A 22,290-nucleotide genomic window follows, 5' to 3' on the forward strand; every position below is an offset into this window, starting at 1 on the left:
GGAGACAATTTCTGATTTTGGTTTACTTATCGCTTAGTTAGCAACCATTGCAACGCGATTAGACTCTCTAATTGCTCTGAAGAAGGATATTGCAGCCATCAAGAGGCTTAGATGGATGAAAAAGAACCCAATGATGAACTTCAAGGTACATTGACAGATCTTGTCAAGAATATCACAACCACTTAAACGGAACTAACAGTTCTTCCCGGTAACACGAGTATTGAACCAACAGTAGGAAGTAGAGCATTGTTGGAGTGCTACTAGGAAACACCTTTCATACATGTCAATACCCATAACGGTGACGTCCAAAAGAGTGTTTGATGATGGAATTGTAGATCAAAAACATTAGAGGCATGCAGGTGCACAACAAGATTCGAATTGCAGGGAATAATTGATGTGGGTGATGTTGTTTTGCAAATCCAACCCTATGAGAAGCTATTTCCCCGACCTTTTGGGACATACCATACCATTCGATAGATCCAATATTTGGTTTCTCATTGGGACAATGACGTAAACTCACTCACGTCATATAGTTATGACGCAGTTAGAAAACCCCATGATATGTATGAACGGTTAAGGATCCATGTTTACAAATTATTATAGCGTAATCCACATGTACTGACCACACTGGCTCAATACATGATGCCTACCACATTGGTCAAATGGTTGCATAGGTCTGCAAAACGTGCACCCTTTTGACTCTTCAATGGGTCTTGAATTAGGGTCAACCTACAATTAAATGGATCATCACTTGGCACGACAATTCTCATCTTTTCCGACTTGAGGACAAGTCGTTTTTCCAGGTGGGCATAATTGATACGAATCCAGAGCTGGTTAATGGGTCAAAGGCAAAAATGATAAGTTCATGTTTAAATTGTACACCCGAAAAAAGAAATGGACCTGGGTTCAATAAAGAGGCGAGAGGATCCATGGAGCAGATTCAATGGGTTTTCGGGCATCACCATAACCCACTCGGTCAAAGTCTTTCCCAAATTTAAGCCATTGACCTATTTGGTCTGCTTATTTCCTTCGCTTTTATTGTTTAAGCTTATCAGTAATTATATTGTAAAAAGAGAACTAGCTCATCTTGAATCGAGCCGATTATCATATCAATCCAGTGAATCTAATTCCAAGATTTGTGGGTTCTATCTCATTCTTATAAATCAAAACAAACACAATTAAGATTCTTAAATTGTAACTAGTTATTAATCACATTAACTGTAATTTTTTAATTTGATTAGGAGATTGTTATTAACGGTATAATTTAATATGTCTTCTTCATGTGTTAGATACAAGAAAATTCTCTAACAACACCATGGGTTGTGTGAAGTTTACACAATAGTATGATGAAGCTTTCAAAAAAGTTAGGTTAGTAGGCAATATCATCTTTTTTGAACGTTGTATTTTTAGAAATAGATGTCGAGCATACTTGAAGAGAACCATGTCAAACATGAACCTCTAACTTCCTTTTATGTGTTATGTATGTGTACCTAATATTCATATTCCTTCTTTTATTCTTTTTCCACTCCTACTTTTGTTTCTATTTCTGTTTTTCGGTTTTTATTCTATAACTATAATATGATATGATATGATTTAGTGAATAAAATCATTGTCTCATACTATAACAATGATAACATGAGTTATCTTTTAAACACCCATAATATTTGTGAATTTTATATGTATTAAGGTGACCCGGGGCACATGCGTTATTCTATAACGGAAATGTTTTCAACGCGTGATGGCCGGCCGCCGCTACCACTTCAACGCGTTAATCTTCCACGCGTTAATCATTTTCGTGATGGTGACAACGCGTTATGGTTTATTTTTGTGAGGGTATTTGTTGGTTGGGGGGAATTGTTGGGTGTGGTGGTGAGTGATGACCACCCCCACTAAAAATGGTTGTGAGTGATGGAAAAATGATCAATGACATGGCGAAACTTGATTGGTGCTTGTGAGTGATAAATTCTATCACTAGTGAACCACCCCTAGTCCCCTAAGAAAGGATTGCAAGAAGCCTTGGATAAACTTGATATTATTGATAAATTAGGTTAACGACATTTTGTAAATTTCTATATGTACCGAGAAAGGTTTTGCAAGAAGCCTTGGATAAACTTTACATTATTGATAAAAACCATATCAATGATAACTAGACTTATCTTTTAAACACCCATAATATTTTGTAAATTTCTATGTATTGAGAAACGTTTTGCAAGAAGCCTTGGATAAACTTGATATTATTGGTAAAAGAAGCCTTGGATAAACTTGATATTATTGATAAACCAAACTAAAACGTAATTATCACTTCATCTTATATAAGTCAAATTCGGAAAATATGGACTGATCCTATATATTATACTTATTATATACCACCCTTGAAAGTTTTGGCTACCAAATATTTAGTAAAACATTATAAGAGAAAACGAAAGCGTGAACATGTAAAACATTAAGAGAAAACAAAAGCATGAACATGAGGAAAAAGATATTTAAAAAATCATACAACACAACAAACCACATTATGGGATTTCCTTATGTACAAGCAATGCCAAGCATACCATTGGGTGTTGTTTATGTTAGGCAACCTTTAATTATATATCGTACGAATGGGGTTTAAAATACACAATTGTATTTGAGTCTCATGTTATAGCACTTCCGATGAGAAGTCTAAAAGCACCATTCATGTCACCACTTGTCTTGGTTGCCTTTCTCAAAGCAAACAACACACCACTCTTCCTCTCCTCCCCTTTTACAGAACCGTTCCACCCATCCTTGTACACGAATGACGCATCCAAGAAATACGCAACATAAGCTCAAACACACCCATTATGCTACTATAAAAGTTATAAAAAACCGAATATATTGCTTTTAAATATTATTGATTATGATTACGATTATGATGATATGATTAAATATTAGAAACTAGCAGGATTTCCTTGCACTACGCTGCAAGAATTTGTCCGTAATTGTTCAAATAATGTTTGGTCGGAGTTAGTCGGTTAATTGTTAAGGTACCGACAATACGTTGTATTATTTTTTTTTTTGACACAACCGAGTATTCTATTTTTTTAAAGTTAACGAATAAAACTTTATTAAACGTGTTAAATAGGTATATCATATCAGTGTACGTTAAAAGAAAGAAACTTTAAATATGTATGATTGTAAAATAAATATGAGAAGACAAAGTAAGAAGGGACTAAAACAAAGAAGTTTGAAAATTTGGTGATTAAATAAAAAAACAAAGAACATTACTATTCCTCAACACGTTATAAATATGTTATACTACATATTAAAACACATCATCAGCTACAAGAAACTTTTTATGTTTTGTTTTTAGCCACACTTTTTTGTTTTACCACTAAACTAACATGTTTGCTTTGGTATCAATTTTGCTTTAATTACACTAATGCCATCTATACTCATATATTTAACTTTTCTTTTTTATTGCATTTATGAAATTTACTCAATTTTTTGTGGCATTTGTAACAATCCTACGAGACACTTTATTAATTTTTTTTTTATGTTTTGACCACAAAGGTTTTGGTTCTTACACTTTAACCCCTTCAAATTTTGTTAAGTTTTTTAAAACAAATTTACATTCTTACCCCCTGAGTTTTAATAAATTGATCACATGTCCGATGAACTTAAATAAAGTTATTTTTACTCTTTTAAACCCACATTACACTACAACCCCCGAATTTTAAAAAAAAGTTACTGCTTTAAATTTTAAATGAATTTTCGTGGTGACGTCATGATTTTTTTTACATGTTTCATCTTTTTCTATATATTTTCAAATAATATTAATTTATGTTGTTGTACTAGAAATTTGTAGCCGAAACATAAATAAATCGTTGTTAATAACTAGACTTATAATTACTATGATTATTTTGGTTTTCCAAAAAAGTTTGAAATACCGCAGCAACACGCGAGTTGAAACAAGTAGTGATCTATACATATAGTAAAAAATAGTAATACTAATCACATCTGAGTTTCACACAGAATTTATGGAATTTGAGGCGGGTATGCCAAGTTTGTTGAACAAAAAACTTTTTTCTTAATGTCCAACAATACAAATATAATTTATAAATCTTAATTTATCCGATAAGAGTAGTTTAAAACATATTAAAAATAACAAAATTTCTTTTCTAACAAATTTTCTTGCTCCCGAAGCAAAACTATTAACGAATATTAAGACGATAATAATAAATAATATTCTGATCTACCAAAAAGAACGAGTAATTTGACTTTGACCACCCTCCAATCTAACCGGTCACCGGTAAAACCCACCACAAACAGTCCGAAAACTCGGGCTCTCACCACAACAAGAACCAGTAAAACCATTCCAACCAGACACGTGTCGGTCACCCCCTCTTCTAGATGTAATATTACATTTACATTACATATATCTATATCCCCTCTTTCCCCAACACTCTTTCTCTCTCTAGAGATAACCCTTCTCTTTCTCTCTCTCTCATCCATCTCGCTCTCATAAACTCGATCGACAGATTCGTTCGTTCATAATTCGTTCGATTCTCGTTGTTATCTATCGTTACTATCAGGTTATGTTCGTATTCCACCCTAACGGCGTTTGATCAACGTTATTCACGGCGTTTTAACGGCATCCTGTTCGTCGTTTCATCAAATTCTATCGATTTGCGTTTGTTGTGAGCGAAATTACAGGTTTTCTGATCTTAATTTAGCCTTATTGTCCCACTTATTGATTGTGTTTTGTTTGTTTTATCGGTTAGGTCGATCTAGGGTTTCGAATTGAACCTGTTTATCGTTAGGGCATTATTATTATTCATTGATTCTTTGTCTGTACATTTGTTATTGTTTTTTTTAGGTTTTTGGTTAGGATTGTTGCTGATATGTATATTCGTTTGGATATTGATTCGTTACAAGAAACTCTGTGATATTTTTCGGTGCGTTGTTTTAGTCTGCCCCCAAAATTGAGGGTTTTCTTGTGTGAGTTTTGCCGGTTTTTTCTAGGGTTAGGTTATTATCGAACCAATCAAAAGAAACAAAAAAAAAGCGAAAAAAGCAGAAGAAAAAAGATTTGATTTGGTGAATTAGCCGAATCTAGGGTTTTCTCAGGAGTGATTGTTTGTTTCGGATTCGTGGGTGTATAGAAAATGGCGCTTAATTATTCTCAGCGGCCGATTTTTCCTGCCCATACATCGGAAGATAATATGGTGTCACCGTTGAGGATTGTGAATGGGTATGTTGTGGAAGGGTTGACGGAGAAACCGAGGCATGGGAATGGAGAGATTTGTGAGTGTTTTGGTTATGGAAGAGAGAAAGTTGATAAGGGTGGCTCACCAGATCCGGTGTCGGCGGATATTATTGACTTACTGCCGTCGGATCCGTTTGGGATGGATATTGATATTAGTACCACTTTTACGGCCATCACCGGGTGGCTTGAAGATTTGGAAGTGGATTACGGGGCTTATGTTAGGAACAGCATTGTGAATACGAATGAAGATTACGAGTTGTTTGCGGGGCTTAATTTGATTTGGAACCGTGCTATGAGGTTTCAGTCGTTTCCGAGCAATGAGGCACCTGATGATAAGGGTGGTGCTGGATCTACGGCTTTTGATTTTGGTAGTACGAGTGCTGTGTTTACAAAAGGTGAGGATCTTGTGGATGATTTTCGACGATCTTCAAACACAGTTGGAGGAGACCCCCATGAGGCTTTTGTTCTTGCTCTCAGTTATTTAGGAACAAAAGATCTTCTTTTAGTGGGGCGTGTTTGTAGATCTTTGTGTTCTACCATTCACAATGATTCGCTATTGTGGAGGAATATTTACATCGACCAGCCACTGAATGAGAGGATTACTGATGACGTTCTTGTGCAACTAACTAACAGAGCTGACGGCAATCTTTCTTCTTTGACACTTGTAAAATGTCCAAGGATTACTGATGATGGTCTGAAGCGCGTATTGGAAACCAATCCAAAATTAACCAAGGTGAGCAGTGTTTCACTTATGTTAACTCTACTTTAATATCTTTAATATCTTTCTTCTCAATAGTTTTACTTTGTGGTGCAAAATTGACTACATGTGTATTGTTTATCATGCAGTTGTCTATTCCTGGATGCACACGACTCAGCATCGAGGGTATATTGACCAACTTAAAGGCTTTCAAGTCAAATGAAGGCACTTCAGGCGTCAAACAAATAAGAACCGGTGGGTTCTATGGCATCACACTTGATCACTACAAGGAGTTGAAGTTTTTATTGGGCAGTGATGAGGACACGCATCAAAATAATTACAGTCCACATTATTATCATCGTGGAAACTTATATTTACCATCCGATGATAACCGTGACATAGATGTTGAAATATGCTCAAGATGTCAGAATGTAAGGCTTGTCTATGACTGTCCTGCTGACAGCTGTCAAGTGAAAGATGAATCTGCTGATTTATGCAGGGCTTGCATAATTTGCATACCAAGGTGTGCCCAGTGTGGTCGTTGTGTACACAACAGCGAGTATGAAGAGACGTTTTCTTTGGAGTATCTTTGCTCGGGTTGTATAATAGAGCTGCCAAGTTGCCATGTGGCACAACCAATGGAGGTTGATGTGCCAGGTGGGACCGTTTGTTTTCATGGCTAGGTGATGATACTTTGATTAAGTGGTTTATCCGTTTATGAAGTTCCCTGATGGTTTTCTGATGAAGAAATTAAAAGAAACGAAATAGATAACGAATGGGTGACTGTTGAATGAGTCTGTTGGTGTTGGTGTAGCTTTGGATGATGAGATAAGCACCGAGATGGGGTTGACTATGACTTTTTGTTGACTTGCTGTCGAGTACAGCTCCAATACGGAAGAGGGGATTGATGAAAGTTTTCACCGTCTGTATTTGAAGGATATTGATGACCGGTTTGATTCTTGCTGGTTTGCAGGTTGTATTGGTTGGTTTGAAAGGACTATGGTGTCTAATTTGGGATTCAGGGTTTTATATTTTGATTTGATGTTATGTAGATGTTCGTTCATGTTGAACTTAAAACCTAATGTTTTCTTGTGTAACACTTGATTTGATGATGTTCATGTTGAACTTAAAGCCTAATGTTTTCTTGTGTGACAAGATTTAGTCGTTCAGATGTTATGTTTGTGGAAATATGTGTTCCTGTGTTTGCCTTTTCATAAGCCAAGAGCCGTGCAGGTGGACTTGATGGGGTTAGTTGACTAGTTTAGTCGAAGTCAACAATCGGTGATTGTAGATCGGAGTAGTTGATGGGCAGGGTAAGAAAAAGTTGGGGACTGAAACTCGTTGCTTTATGGTGAATAAAAAGGATTCTAATAATGCAGCAGGCATTTCATTTCAGAAGTCTACAATAACCATTATTAACTGAGAAAATTGAATATAATTTGTAACTAATTTTTTTTTTGGGTAAACATGTGTCCCTTTTGTTCATATATGGGTAGAAGAAAAACCAAAATGCCCCTCACATGAGAAGCACATGGCTGAAATCAAATGACAAAATTGGATAATGTTAATGACATAGTCTAGAATGACAGCTTTAATGTCCCTCAGGGTGATAATATAAACAACGAAAACCAGCCAGATTCTGGGTACAAACACCTTAAAGCCTCTACATGTTGGGGGATTAGTAACTAAAATTACACCAAGCAATTCAATCAAGAAAATTTAACTTGGCTCTATTTTTATCCACATAAAGCTAGCTGTCTTCCAACACCTTATACATCAATGCAAGCTTCCGTTGAAGATCATGTGGTTTAAAGCCCGCAACAGGAACCAAAATGTACCAGGAAAACTGAGTAAACTGCTTTCTTATGTGCAGGGTGGGTTTGGGTGATAATTATAACCAATTATGACAACCCAGTTTACTACGAATTTTTTACGAAGGACCGATAGTTCTTTTGTACCCTATCCTTGCTGTTTGTATTGCATCCAAGGCAAGCTACAGATTGTAGGCTATAGTTAGTTGTTATTATCAAATTATGCCTTTTTTGTAACTTAGTAATCACTTTTGCAAGGGATGCTTATCATGTGTTCCTTTTGGCGTCTCTTCTTTTAAAAAAAAACTTTGATTACACTAATTTTACTATATATTTGTTTAACTCACATAGTTAAAAAACGTGATCACTATAAGACCTAGTGTAGTGGATGCTAAGGGCACCCACGTGAGTGTGATAACAGGCGCGAGGGGAGGTGCAAAAATCTGTGTTGGATCCATTTATTAGTCAATAAGAAGTCTCGTACGGGACGCCATTGCCGCTACACATAGTCTAATTTTAACTATTTATCTTTTTGAGTATCACTTGCTAGAGTAGGGTTCGCATGGAAAGTGTGTTTTTCCTAGAAAGTCTAGGAAGCGATCTGATCCATCCGATTGGTGTGTTGAAGGGTTGAAATTAAATCAATAGCAATCTTGTAATATTTGAGTTATATAATTAGAGACTTTTAATATAGTGAGGGTATTTTGGTAATTGGAAGTGTTTAAAATAAGTCGAGAAACTGCCATATCAATAACCAATCCCTAAATTCATGCAATTTCCCCTCTTTCTCTATCTCTTTCTCTATCTCCCTCTCTAAACCGATCTCTTTCCCCTTGCTACTGGCGACGCAAAATAGGACCCCAAGAGCATTCAGATTTCGGTTCCAAGGCTTGTTCATACCCCTTTTCTTCACTAGGTATTCATATCTTGTGTTGTGATTAAAGTTCTTGAAGTGCATATACGTTTTCGGTCTTAATCTGCTTGTAACTTGGCTGCGTTTTTTCTGTTTTAATTGATGATTGTAGAGAGGCTTGTACCGTTGTTTCTGAGTCGTTCTTGATAAATGGAAGGATTACCAGCATGGATGGTAAAACACGGCGTCAAGAAATCTGCTTGCAGTTAAAACACAGTGTCAAGAAATCTGCTTGCTGTTAAAACACAAAGTCAAGAATCCTCCAGCAATCTGCTTGCTGTTAAAACACAGCGTCAATAAATCTGCTTGTTGTTAAAACACAATGTCCAGAATCCTCCAGCAATCTGCTTGCTATTAAAACACAACGTCAAGAATCTGCTTGCTGTTAAAACACAGCGTCAAGAAATCTGCTTGCTGTTAAAACACAACGTCAAGAATCTGCTTGCTGTTAAAACACAATGGTCTGCTTGCTGTTAAAACACAATGGTCTGCTTGCTGTTAAAACACAATGTCAAGAAATCTGCTTGCTGTTAAAACACAATATCAAGAATCCTCCAGCAAATCTGTTGACTTAAAACACAATCAGATTTGTTAAACTCCAGTATAAAAACAAACTGTTGTAAAACACATTATGATGTAATGTAATCATAAAAAAACACAATGTGATGTAATGTGACATAGACAACAACATAAAACACATTCAGAGTGTTAAAATGCAAAAAACTGTTAAAACACAACCTGATTATATATTGACTTCAGAGTGTTAAAACACACTGACTTCAACCTCTCTAACTGGTAAAACACATCACCAAGACATGCTGATAGTTTTTCCAGATAAACACATTGACTTCCAGATTTGAATTCGAAAACAACAAAAATTCCGAAAATCATGGAATGTTAGTTAATGAAAAATAAATTCCAAAAATAAAATTAAAATGTGAAATTACATAGTTGCCCTTTTAGTTAAAATAACTCAATGCCACATGTCCAATTCTCATTGCTTCCTAGACTTTCTAGGAAAAATACACTTTCCACCCAACTCCTACTCTCACTTGCTATATGTTTTTGATAATACAGCGAGCATACTTATGTTTTGTAACATGTTCTATGCGTGCGCGCAAATTCGATATTGTGCTTTCTACTCATAAGTTCGAAATCCTTTTAAAAGAGTTACTTCCTCGCTTACAAAATTATCCTTATTTCAATTGTTTTTATAAAACGTATATAACTTCCATTAAATTTTTAAAGAGTTTTAATTTCTATATAGGAATTGAAACCGAGTGTGTTGAGACTCAATGAGCACGCCTCTTCCGTTGGAACAAGCACCATATTTGAGTTTAAATCAACCAGTAAAATTCCTTATACACACATTAATTTCCCAAAAAAGAAAAACTTATGGTCCAATCATGGCTTGCCACGTGACAAATGGACCAACCACAACAAAACACTATTAATTAGCCATGGTAAATTATATATAGATAATGATAGGTTAAATAATAATCGTTAAAAAATTCGACATTGTCTATTAAAAAACCCTAGGGCTAGTGTTTTCTATTTCAGGGTTAAATTTGGAGGGGAAAGTTCCTGTACAAATAAAGTCAACGTATTAAACATACGAATAGCATGAAAAAGCAAAAAGCACACGATGACATTTTTATAATTATCTGCTTGTAGGGTAATTATCAAAATTACTCTACAAAATGATACTGTAGAGTAATTTTGTAAAATGTTCTTGTTGTAGAGTAATTTGGTCAAAAAACTATACCTAACAAAAAAAAACCCTCAAAAAACCTAACCACCCCCCACCCATCCCCCCCCCCCCACCCCAAAAAAAAAAAAAAAAAAAAAACTAAAAAAAACCTAACCCCCACCCCAAAAAATCTAGAAACCCCCTCCCCCCCCCCCCCCACCCAAACCAAAAGTAAAAACTAAACCATAAACCTAAACCCCATAACTAAATACTAACAAAATTACTCTACATGATCATTTTACAAAATTACTCTACAGGATCATTTGTATAGTAATTTTGAATTGTATGTTGTTTTGATAAACTTGCAGGGTAATTTTGATTCACTTGTAAAGTAATTTTGATGCAGAGTAATTTTGATACATTTATAGAGTAATTTTGATAATTACCCTACAAGAACAAAATTACTCTACAAGAACATTTTACAAAATTACTCTACAGGATCATTTGTAGATTAATTTTGATAGTTACTGATAATTACGAAAGTGTCACCGCGTTTTTTTGTCTTTTCTTTCAGTTCGTACGTTTTGTACGTTAAAATTATTTGTATTTGATCTTTTGTCTAAATTTGGATTGTTTTTTTTAGTGACAAACTCCACATTTTTTTAAAAGGCAAAAATTCATTTATGAGAAAAACTATCGAGGAGTTAGAACAAACAAATCGAGAACCAACAGGTGGAAAACACAAGAACACAACCAAAACACTAAACTATCGAAACTCGAACTTTCTCCAACAATAGAGAGAAGATAAATTTTGGTGGGTTTTCTGTTTGTGAGAGGGTATGAGAAACTATCGAAACTCGAACTTTCTCCAACAATAAAGAGAAGATAAATTCTGGTGGGTTTTTTGTTTGTGAGAGGTTATGAGAGAGAAAGCCATGAGCAGACATCATGTCTCACTTGTTTTTGAGCCTCTTATTGTGGTTGCTCTTAGATGTCACGAGATGGCATGGTCACATCTGAACATTAACAGGTAGTTGTTCTTGCATTCTTCTCCTCTCCCTTTTCCTTCCCTCTCTCTCTATTGTACATGTTGTGTGATTACTTTCCTCTCCCTTTTCCTTCCCTCTCCCTATATTGTACATGTTGTGTGATTACTTTCTTTCTCTTTGGACTCTTGTACATGTATAAAGTCAGTTTAAGACTATAACTTGATGAAGTTTTGGTACTATATTTATTTATCCATATAGAACTATCTTATCATCACCTAATAAATTATATAAAGTTATAGAAAGTATATAGAACATATTAAAATCTTCTAATAGAGTCTACTATGCTATTATATAAACTTATGATGTTAACAATAATCAACAAAGTTTGCAATGATTAGGGGTGCAAACGAGCCGAGCTACTCGCGAGCTACTCGAGCTCGGTTCGAAAAAAAGCTCGAACGAGCCGAGCTTAAACGAGCTCGAGCTCGAGCCCGAGCCTAAAAACAAGCTCGTTTACTAAACGAGCCCGAGCCCGAGCTTCGCTTATCGAGCTCGAGCCGGCTCGCGAGCTTAATCGAGCTTTCTGTTTATATATATTTTTTATTAATATATTAAACATATATTTATATAATAACAATTACCATTTATATATATATAAATAAATAGCTAAATTTTATGTATAATAATAATTATAATTAATATAAATTAATTAATAAATACTAAATGAGTCGAGCCCGAGCCGAGCTCGAGCTTGAAAAATTACCTTCGAGCCGAGCTCGAGCTTCAGAAATAAAGCTCGAATCGAGCCGAGCTCGAGCTCGAGCTTTCATATGTTAAACGAGCTCGAGCCCGAGCCTAAAAACAAGCTCGTTTACTAAACGAGCCCGAGCCCGAGCTTCGCTTATCGAGCTCGAGCCGGCTCGCGAGCTTAATCGAGCTTTCTGTTTATATATATTTTTTATTAATATATTAAACATATATTTATATAATAACAATTACCATTTATATATATATAAATAAATAGCTAAATTTTATGTATAATAATAATTATAATTAATATAAATTAATTAATAAATACTAAATGAGTCGAGCCCGAGCCGAGCTCGAGCTTGAAAAATTACCTTCGAGCCGAGCTCGAGCTTCAGAAATAAAGCTCGAATCGAGCCGAGCTCGAGCTCGAGCTTTCATATGTTAAACGAGCTCGAGCTCGACTCGTTTGCACCCCTAGCAATGATATGTTGTTAGTTATTGCAATTTGTTGTAAAGAGGTTTTCTTTATAATAACCAAGAGTTTAAATCCTCAACATGCTTCCATCAATCCATGTATATATTTCATCTTGACCAAAGCAATTTTCTGGTTGTACCAAAAGCTTTTTAATTAAGAGTGTATAGTTTAGGATTAGGATTAAGATTAAATACAAAAGCTCCTAAAAATAAGAAGTGTACAAACGTTTTAAAAAATAAACCCACTAAAAAAACCTAAAGTAGAGCATGGTATTATTTTTGCTAAAAAAGAATATAATTATATTAACGATTATATAATATAATATAATGTAATATGATACTAAATTTAGTAAAGCTGTATATCAATCATCATCATTCCATCACCTCCTATAAACATTAAACCAAAATCAGTCAATCTCTCTCACTAAAACAAACACTTGAATCCCCAAAATCCCAAATGTTTTCACCTGCAAAACCTCAACAACCCATCAACTTCTACCCCCAACAACAACAACCCACCATGATGATCAACTCCACCCCCCAAATCATCGACACCACCACCACCACCAGCAGCGAAGACAACACCACCACCAAGTCCTCCGCCATCGCCGCCGCTGCCACGTCAGCACCGGTCAAAAAACGCGCTGAAACCTGGGTCAAAGAAGAAACCCGAACCCTAATCATCCTCCGTCACGAGATCGATTCACTCTTCAACACTTCAAAGTCAAACAAGCACTTGTGGGAACAGATTTCGTTGAAGATGAGACAAAAAGGGTTTGATCGATCCCCCACTATGTGTACGGATAAGTGGAGGAACTTGTTGAAGGAGTTCAAGAAAGCTAAGGAGAATAATAATAGTAATAATGTTAATGGGTTTTCTGCTGGGAGTAAGATGCAGTTTTATAAAGAAGTTGAAGAGGTTGTTAGGGATAGGGATAAAGGTTCTAAGGTTGACTCTTTTATGCAGTTTTCTGATAAAGGTATGATTTTTCTTCATTTTAGATCTCATTTAGATCAATAGCATCCTGAAAATTAGGAATTCTATTTTGTTTTTTTAAAAGATTTCTTTGTGGAGTGTAACCTTTTTTAGAGTGCGTTGAGTTGTTTTTTATATATATTTATATGTTATTTAATTGTGTTAAAGATTGTGATTTCTGTCATATATTTTTATGTTTAAAAGTTTTGAAGCTTGTTTAGGGTTAGAGACATTAATTTTTCTTATGACTTGTCTTTTTTGTGGTGTGGTTTGACTTTTTGAATCATGATAGTTGGCTTTTTTGTTCGAATCAGCCGTTGTTCTTGCATAAATGTTGAAATAAACACTATGTAGCTTTTTCAAATGAGCAATTTTATACGAATTGTGGATATTTAAATGCAAAACAAACCGACATACTTGGCACTCCCTTTTGTCGGAAATCGCCCATTCTTCTAAAAAGTAGTGTTCGTTTTGCATTTGCATATGAACAATGTGTTAACTACAAAAAGTAAGCACGATTCACCTTTAAAGTCAGGGTGGACCGTTAAATCCCTTGTGTAACCATTTGTCTTCTAGTTGATAAACCACAACACCTTTGTAACATACAATCATCCTCCTTCTTTGTAATTGTCATGTGATGCAATTTGTGCACCCTTTTGCTTTCGTGCAGGTGTAGAGGACACCGGCATTGCATTTGGGCCCGTGGAAGGTAATTTCTCTAGCACTTGATCCTTAAGCTTTTGTGTTTACAATTACGCTGTTGTGAGCAGTAATTATCTCATTTTTCATGTTCTGTTATCGCATTATGTTGTAAATTTCGTCTGGATAGGGTAAAACAGGTCTTGTTAAACCCACTGGGGTTCCACTCTAAAACCAGTTGACAATGGAGCGAGTAACCCATAGGCTTATCGCTTATGTATGTATACATACACCTTTACTTACTTATTTTTCCAATGTGGGTGGTCAAATAAATAGGGGCACTATCGTTCCACATTCGAGCTAAAGTTTGCTCCGATACCACTTGTTAGGACCATTTAATTAGCAGACATGCCAAACATATAAGCCCACTAGGTTTATACCATAGAACCAATTGGCAATAGAGGGAGCAGCCCATAGGCTTTTTTAGCCTTTTATATACAGGCATTTACTTTCTTCTTTTTTCTAGGTGATGCTAGAGGTGCACTTAATCTAGAAAGAGGGCTGGATCAAGAGGGACACCCTCTTGCCATCACTGCAGCCGATACCATGGCGGCAAGTGGTGCTTCTCCGTGGAATTGGAGGGAAACCCCTGGAAATGGTTAGGCTAGTTACCAACTTTGTAGCTTTTACACTCCTGTGTGAGTGACAAGTATGTGATATTTGTATATGCAGGTGTTCAAAATAACAGTTATGGTGGCAGGGTAATTTCGGTGAAGTTGGGAGATTACACACGAAGAATTGGTATTGATGGTTCACCTGATGCCATTAAGGATGCCATCAAATCGGCTTTCAGGTTGAGGACAAACAGAAGTTTTTGGCTCGAAGATGTTGATAATATCGTGAGGACAATTGATAGGGATATGCCACTTGGAAACTATACTCTTCATGTTGATGAAGGTACATGTTTCATTCAAAGTTTTTTTATTTGTTAGTCAAATGTCTAAAATATCATTTCAGGGCTGATGATCAAAGTGTGCTTGTTTGATGAGCCGGATCACGTGCCGGTCCATACTGAAGACAAGGTCTTTTACACAGAGGATGATTTTCGTGACTTTTTGTCTCGCAGAGGCTGGATTTGTTTGAGAGAATACACTGGCTACCGCAATGTTGATGTTATGGATGAGCTTTGCCCCGGTGTTATTTACCGTGGTGTTAGCTAAGATGTTATTATGTATGCACACAAAAAAAAAAGCAGTCTTGAGACATTGTAAATATTCTGTGCTATGATGTTTTACTTTAGTGGATAATTTTGCTTGTACAATGTGCATATTATATTATATTATATTATATTATATTATATTATATTATATTATATTATATTATATTATATTATATTATATTATATTATATTATATTATATTATATTATATTATATTATATTATATTATATAATTAACGAGAGCCGATGAATAGTAACTTTATTTTTAAAATAATATATAGTTTTTCATTATTTTTATTAAATACATTATAATTTAATATATTATGATTGTTTTATTATTATATTTACTTTAGTTAACATATTTTATTTTTTTTCTTTTTTAAAATCATATGTTTCCTTTATCATTAGATACTTTTTTAATAATTTACGTTTATAACTTTTTTTTTCTAAAAACTTAAGTACGTAGTTATGCTTGATTTTTTTCCCTCGACATTCCGTTATAAGTTTTGTTAAAACGAAGTTGTATTCAAAATAAAATAACTAAACCGTTCTAATGAATTGACTTTCTAAACAACTTGTTTTATTTTCAAATCACGTTTGTTTTGCTCGGTTTCGAAGCAACGCGCGACGTCAAGAAAACTAGTTATCTTGAATTGCAGTGACAACACAGTGTGCCATCTATGATAATGATTCAGGAAAAGTAACAGTTGTCATTAAAATTAAAAGCCAAGAGGAAACAATTTTCCAGATTCATATTTCATGCTTGTTAGGTTACACAAGAAGGGAATCAAAATGATTCACATCAATCTTAAAGGATCAACACACAAGATTAAAGTAAAATCCCATCTTTTACTGCTCATCCCATTCATCATTCTTGTAAGACACCAAAGTGTCAACCTTGTGTATCTGCAGCATCATAAATAAATACAATAATATATTTTGTTAGGACATCATTCTTATTTAATATATGTCCAAAGTTCATATATTGATTGATGTTACCTTGGTATCAAAAGAATGCAATTTCACCATTTGGGGGTTTGCTATCAGTTTTGGATCACTCTCTGTCCAAGTGAATGGTACTGCAACATCCGCATCAGTATACGCCAACACATCAAAGATACCTGAAATTAAATCATACTTACTAAATGAATCAATCAAACACGATACCATAATAACAAAAACAGCATGAAAAATCTTACTTACAGGGTTCATCAAGGCATGGCAGGTATGTAATGCTGGAAGCAATCTGCCTCATGATAGCTTGAATCTCCCTCATGATTTCTTTATCGCTCTTCTCCCTTGAAACTCTGGAGACCAACAAACATTAGCTCGATACGAAAAACAACGTGCAAAGGGGTTAATGATTCAATGTGTATCTTACCCTTTTTCAACCACTTCACTATCAGTCTCTATACTGAAATTCCACCTTTCAAGTACTTCATTGGTGGCCTTACTCATTATCACAAGAACAATCCTCTGCAGTTTCCCAGCTTCAAGCCATTCTTTACATGTTCAAAAGTGAGCCACATAAGCAAAATACAACCATAAGTTTACCCAAACCAAATATTAAATATATTGTAATATATGGCACATGAACAGTGGCTATAGTCTTTAATCCATTCATGGTTGCAAAAGTCACTAGGCGCTCCCTAGTCGGTTGACCAGGGAGTTGAGAGTACTCGGTCTACGCGGAGAGTACTCGGACATGTTAGATTAAAAAGAAATTGCTTTTTGGAGATTAAATATATGTCAAATAACACAAATTTACTAATATTTATAACAAAATACGTGAAAATGATATTCATTCTTTAATATGATAGGCATAGAAATTATGTTATATTATTATTTAAGTCAAACTAGGCCCGAGCTGACCTACTAGATCCAATTCTGGCCGAGGTTGACCGCGTTTGACCAACTCCGAGTAATTAGGCGGAGTTAAAGAAAGTCGTCTCGGCAGCCTGCCTTGTAGCGACTACTCGGGGAGTACTCGGCCTTGGAAACCTTGTTTTACAACCATGAATCCATTTAATTATTATTTGATTTACTTTTTCTCTAATAACTTGCATTCGTTAACTTTTTTATAAAAGTTGAATACGTAGCTATGTTAAATATTTTTTCTCGACATTCCGGTATAAGTTTTGTTGAAAACGGAGTTGTATTCAAAATAGAGTATTATTTTGGAATCATAGTGTCGGTACCGTACTGTCACCATTACGAACCAAACCGATTTCGAATGAACAACTTTGGTACCAGTATTAGTATTATCGAAACTAGTTCAAGCATTCGTTTCTATGGTTTGCGGTCGAAGTAGAACATGTCTCGTTAACCTTTTGTGCACATCGCAGCTTTACTTTTAAAGTAATCTTTTCGGTTGCTATAGTGAGTGTCGATAACATAGCGAATCAAACCTATAACAACCGAATTCACACGCGATATAGCGAGTGCCAGTACCCTAACAAATTGAACAGATACCGACCCAAATCAAACCGCATCGCGTTAGGTAATCCCACTAGTAGTTATATTTGATGAAATGGAAGGCTAGGTTACCTGAAAGCTGTGTGTTCAAATTTGCAATGAAAGTCTTGACACCTTCATCTTGAGAAAGCAACAATGGAAGTCCATATTTCTTCACTCTTCCAAAACTTTCTTCAGGATAAACACCACGGTTGTACAGAATGCTACACATTACACATTATCCCCGTCAAATTTAGCAGTTTTCAAGTCAGACCCACAAAAGATTTCACCCACAAAACGAGAAATCGCTAGTAATTCTTACCTGTTTGCCGCATAACCTGAAAAGGGGTTGCAAAAATGGAGAAATATAAGCATCAGGGAACATCAAATTGAGTTTCAAAACATAAAGGACATGATGACGAGAAACAAGAGATGGGTATTACCGAAGAATTCGCTGACGATGGCGGTGGATCCACGGAGAGTGATTATGTCTTTGCTGGCGGTTTTTGAAGCCATATCTACAGTAGAAAGATTCGAACTTCTTAGGTTTGTTTAAATGGGTAGAGCGTTTCCTGATGTTTTCCTTTGGGGAATTTTATCGAACAGGTTTAGTGCATCGTGAAGAAGCAAATAGGGCTAGGGTTTAATCGAGAAAATGAGAGCAACGGCTACTAAAAACGGTCGACTCAAGTGGGCCCTTCATAGATTCAAACACACCACCATTCATGATTTGGTAAAAAAAAAAAAAAAAAAGGATTTTTACATATTTCCCCCTATTAAGAGGCTTAATTACATATTTACCCAACTCTTAAATTTAATTACATATTTCCCCTTTTTCTTAACAAATTACCACTTTACCCTTTTGTAATTCCTTTTCTCAAAATTAAAAACATCAAACGAAGGTTCATTCTCCATTCGTAATCTGGGTTATGATGCTCCTTCCCCTTCAACAATCTGGTTCACTACGATCTGGTTCCCCACGGCGAACGACAAACCATACTTGACGCAAACGGAAAACCCTACACTATGCAATCTGGTTCGTGACAAAACGAAAAACCCCCACACGATGCTCCTTCACTCCGCCAACCCTACAAATTTGTTTCATTGATTCTGGTCCAGTAAGTCGATTTTGTCTATATAGCTTATGTTCGAATTATGAAAAGGTTCCATGTTGATTTAACAATGATGTATCATCCCTTGATTATGCCTTTTGGTGATAACGTGACATTCATTGTGTCTTCAGGAAAAAACCTATTTTTAATTTCATTGTTTACAGATTTAATATCATGATTGATTCTTAAAAGTGTGTTACTCAACAGCAACAAACTGAGAACAATCTTTGTTGCAGTTTCTTGAAGGAGTAGGGTATCTTTTTGACTTTTTTACAGGCATATGTGCTTTTTAATGTTGAAGATTGACATATATGCATCGGTTTTTAATTTCTTTTATCATAGAAAATTTACTTTTATATTATATTTTTTTAAACTTGCTCAATAGTGGTATAAGTGAATGTGGATTCAAGGTCTTACTTTTCAAAAAGCTAGAGTACGACATCAATGCTCAAAATATGAGTTTGAGACACTGTATTTCTTTTGAGCAATTAATTATGTGATATTATGATATTGTATTGGAAGAAGATGAAGTAGATGAATTGGGGGAATCTGTAAATAGTTGTTCATTAAGGGTAAAATAGTAACTTAATAAGAGTATTTTTAATGAAATGGACAAATATGTAATATATATGATTTAGGAAGGGGAAATATGTAATTAAATATAAGGGTTGGACAAATATGTAATTAAGCCTCTTAATAGGGGGAAATATGTAAAAATCCCAAAAAAGAACACCGAATGGAAGAGGCTTTAATAAAAGAAAGAGTTAAATTGATCCCTGTGGTTTGCAAAAATTTCACACTTGGTTCCAGTGGTTTACTAATTACACTCGTGGTCCCAAAACTTGTCAAAAATGCACTCGCTTGGTCCCCAGCCCTAACTTAAGTTAAATTTCTCTGTTAAAACCCCTCACGTGCTTATCACGTGAGGGTAATTTGGTCTTTTCACCTCGATTTGATGTCTACTTTTGCAATTGCACAGTATAGTCCCTGGATGTCAGTTGATATTTATGGTTTTCCCTCTCATTTCTTCTCATCTCTCTCACACTAACACCAAGAAACCCTCCCCGTCTCTTCACTTTCTCTGCAAAATCCAGGCGATTGAAAAGATAATCAGCCGTATAGGATCGATCGAACAGAATGGGTTGGTACATTAGGGACGAGTATGATGATTTCATTCCAAATCGTGATTACAGTAAGTTTTTTTGTCTGATTGTGCTAAAGTTCAAACATTTAGCGATTTTGAAGTGTCTGATCGTGTTTTGCCTGTTTTTTGTTATGATTTTTGAACAGAAGGAAACCCTAGTGTTTATGCAAAAATCTTCTATGGTGGATCTTTTAGGAGGTTTCCAAGCAGCAGGTATCTACAACGAAGGTCAGCGTATGTGGATTACATCGACATTGATGAGTTTTCTGTTCATGAAGTTGATTGGATGATGTGAGAACTAAAGTTGTTCAAAGAAAAGGTGCCACTTTATTATCATTTTCAAATACCAGGTAGAGATTTAGATACTGGTTTGGTAGCTTTAGGGTGTGATGCCGATGTTCGTAACTTGGCAAAATATGTGGGTGACAATAAGTTAATCAACTTTTACATTGAACATGGAACATCTATGGTTGATACTTATTTAAAATCACCTGAGGGATCTAGGGTTGTTATTGAGGAATTAGTAGAGGAAAACCATGAGATTGTTGGTGTTAGACAAAACAAAAAGAAGCTGGTACCTAGAAGGAGATTGATGCTTGAGTATGTTGAAGGGTCCTCTAGTGCTAATAAGAATACAAGTAATATAGAGACTGAGACTGATAATGCAGTAGGTAACAATGATAATGCAGTAGGTAACAATGATAATCCAGTAGTTAACAATGATAATCCAGTAGGTAACAATGACAATCCAGTAGGTAACAATGATAATATAGAGATTGAGACTGATAATGCAAAAGAGGGTACATGTGTAGATGGTTTTAACTTTGATGACATTGATTTTTCTGGAGTATTCCTAAACAATGAGGGTCATAAGGATAATGAGGGTGAGGTGAATTGTACGAATGAGAATGAGGGTAATAGGGAGGCTGAGGATAAGGGTGGTAGTGAGGATGAGGGTGGTAGTAAGGCTGACTGTTCTCATCAAAGTGAGAATGAGGGTGATGATTCAGAAGACAGTGACTACATAGTTGATAATGATTATGAGGTGGAAGAAATGGAAGTTGATACGAGGGACTTCAATGTTTTTGTAGATGAGGATGAAGAATATGTGGGCAGTCGTAATTCTGGCATTGATGATGTTAGAAATGAAGTGGATTATGAAAATGAAATTGATGACAACCTTAGCTATGAATCATTTGATAGCTTAACTGATGAATCAATGGAAGATTTTGAAACAAGAAGGAGCCAAAAGCTAAGGGAAATCAGGAATAAACAAAAGGTTAGCATTTGTATAACAACCCTAAACTGACACCTTCGTAATATTTTCTAACACCCTAAAAATATTTAAAATATCCCAATACGTCTTAAAATACACCCCATATGCGAAAACGGGCCCTGAATACCTTAAATATTATTAAAAATAATTAAAAATCTGATTTTGGGGTTTAGGCGGGCCGCGTAAGCCACCCTTAACCCTTACGCGGGCCGCAACAACTTAAGGATCAGGCAAGCCCCGGTGTTGACACGTGTCGTAACGCGTGCTGAACCTATTGATGACTCGAATCACCTACAACCCTATTTCCCTACTACGCGGGCCACGTAGACCGTGGCCTGTGTTCCCGCGGGCCGCGACAAGGCCAAGATCAGGCCCTATATAAAGGAGGCCTCGGATCTTCAGTCAGTTCGTCCCAAATCTTTCTTTCTCACTTAATTTCTTAATAGTAGAGGCTATACACGGGTATAATACCCTCCTAAATAGCGAAGTTCTGCTCCGTTGTAAGTATTATAACCCCTGGATACGTATTAGATACTCTGCCCGATTGATCTAGGGTTCCGTAACGGCTGTCGTGGTTTTTCCCGACGTAGTCGTTGGAATGTCGTCTTGGGGAGGGTATTGCTAATGTTAGAATGGGTTATTATACTAACACGCGTGCATTTGTGTAAGTTATAGAATATTCCCAGGAAATCCTTACTGAAAATCCTAAGACAACAATGTGAGTAATCCTCTTTTTGTATTAACTATTTTTACAAAACCTCACTTAATTAATTATATATTAAACAGTTATTGAGTATTTGTAAGAGTACAATTATCATGAGTATGTTGGGGTTTTATATACAAAATTTGTTACCACCTGGTCAAGGAGTAACATTTCCACAAGTTGAGTATGACAGTACCATGGATGTTAATTGGTATT

General features: G+C 35.6%; 4 protein-coding genes across 5 annotated transcripts; 3 read left to right on the forward strand and 1 right to left on the reverse strand.

Annotated features, from left to right (window-relative positions):
* The first annotated feature begins 4,410 nt into the window (after positions 1 to 4,410).
* LOC110865161 (F-box protein SKIP14) lies at positions 4,411 to 7,093 on the forward strand. 2 transcript variants are annotated; one of them, XM_022114385.2, is made up of 3 exons: positions 4,411 to 4,674; positions 4,838 to 5,960; positions 6,074 to 7,093. In XM_022114385.2, exons 2-3 carry the CDS (start codon positions 5,127 to 5,129, stop codon positions 6,605 to 6,607), a joined length of 1,368 nt encoding a protein of 455 aa, XP_021970077.1. In that variant the 5' UTR covers positions 4,411 to 4,674; positions 4,838 to 5,126; the 3' UTR covers positions 6,608 to 7,093. The 2 variants fall into 2 exon arrangements, with proteins under 2 accessions (XP_021970077.1, XP_021970076.1); XM_022114384.2 differs by having other exon boundaries at positions 4,411 to 5,960.
* A 5,822-nt stretch (positions 7,094 to 12,915) lies between these two features.
* On the forward strand, positions 12,916 to 15,487 carry LOC110865162 (trihelix transcription factor GT-4). Its single transcript, XM_022114386.2, has 5 exons — positions 12,916 to 13,531; positions 14,198 to 14,236; positions 14,693 to 14,824; positions 14,899 to 15,123; positions 15,184 to 15,487. Exons 1-5 carry the CDS (start codon positions 13,009 to 13,011, stop codon positions 15,384 to 15,386), a joined length of 1,122 nt encoding a protein of 373 aa, XP_021970078.1. The 5' UTR covers positions 12,916 to 13,008; the 3' UTR covers positions 15,387 to 15,487.
* Positions 15,488 to 16,075: 588 nt separating this feature from the next.
* On the reverse strand, positions 16,076 to 18,562 carry LOC110865160 (mitotic spindle checkpoint protein MAD2). The gene is made up of 7 exons (XM_022114383.1): positions 18,283 to 18,562; positions 18,162 to 18,177; positions 17,933 to 18,063; positions 16,767 to 16,887; positions 16,589 to 16,692; positions 16,385 to 16,506; positions 16,076 to 16,291 (listed from the first exon to the last, which is right to left on the reverse strand). Exons 1-7 carry the CDS (start codon positions 18,353 to 18,355, stop codon positions 16,235 to 16,237), a joined length of 624 nt encoding a protein of 207 aa, XP_021970075.1. The 5' UTR covers positions 18,356 to 18,562; the 3' UTR covers positions 16,076 to 16,234.
* A 205-nt stretch (positions 18,563 to 18,767) lies between these two features.
* On the forward strand, positions 18,768 to 21,425 carry LOC110863906 (5'-AMP-activated serine/threonine-protein kinase catalytic subunit alpha-like). Its single transcript, XM_022113126.2, has 3 exons — positions 18,768 to 18,957; positions 20,046 to 20,143; positions 20,242 to 21,425. The coding sequence occupies exon 3, from the start codon at positions 20,562 to 20,564 to the stop codon at positions 21,402 to 21,404; it is 843 nt and encodes a 280-aa protein (XP_021968818.1). The 5' UTR covers positions 18,768 to 18,957; positions 20,046 to 20,143; positions 20,242 to 20,561; the 3' UTR covers positions 21,405 to 21,425.
* Positions 21,426 to 22,290: the final 865 nt, after the last annotated feature.

The sequence above is a fragment of the Helianthus annuus genome, chromosome 6 (assembly GCF_002127325.2).
Source record: "Helianthus annuus cultivar XRQ/B chromosome 6, HanXRQr2.0-SUNRISE, whole genome shotgun sequence".
NCBI classification, from domain to species: Eukaryota; Viridiplantae; Streptophyta; class Magnoliopsida; order Asterales; family Asteraceae; genus Helianthus; species Helianthus annuus.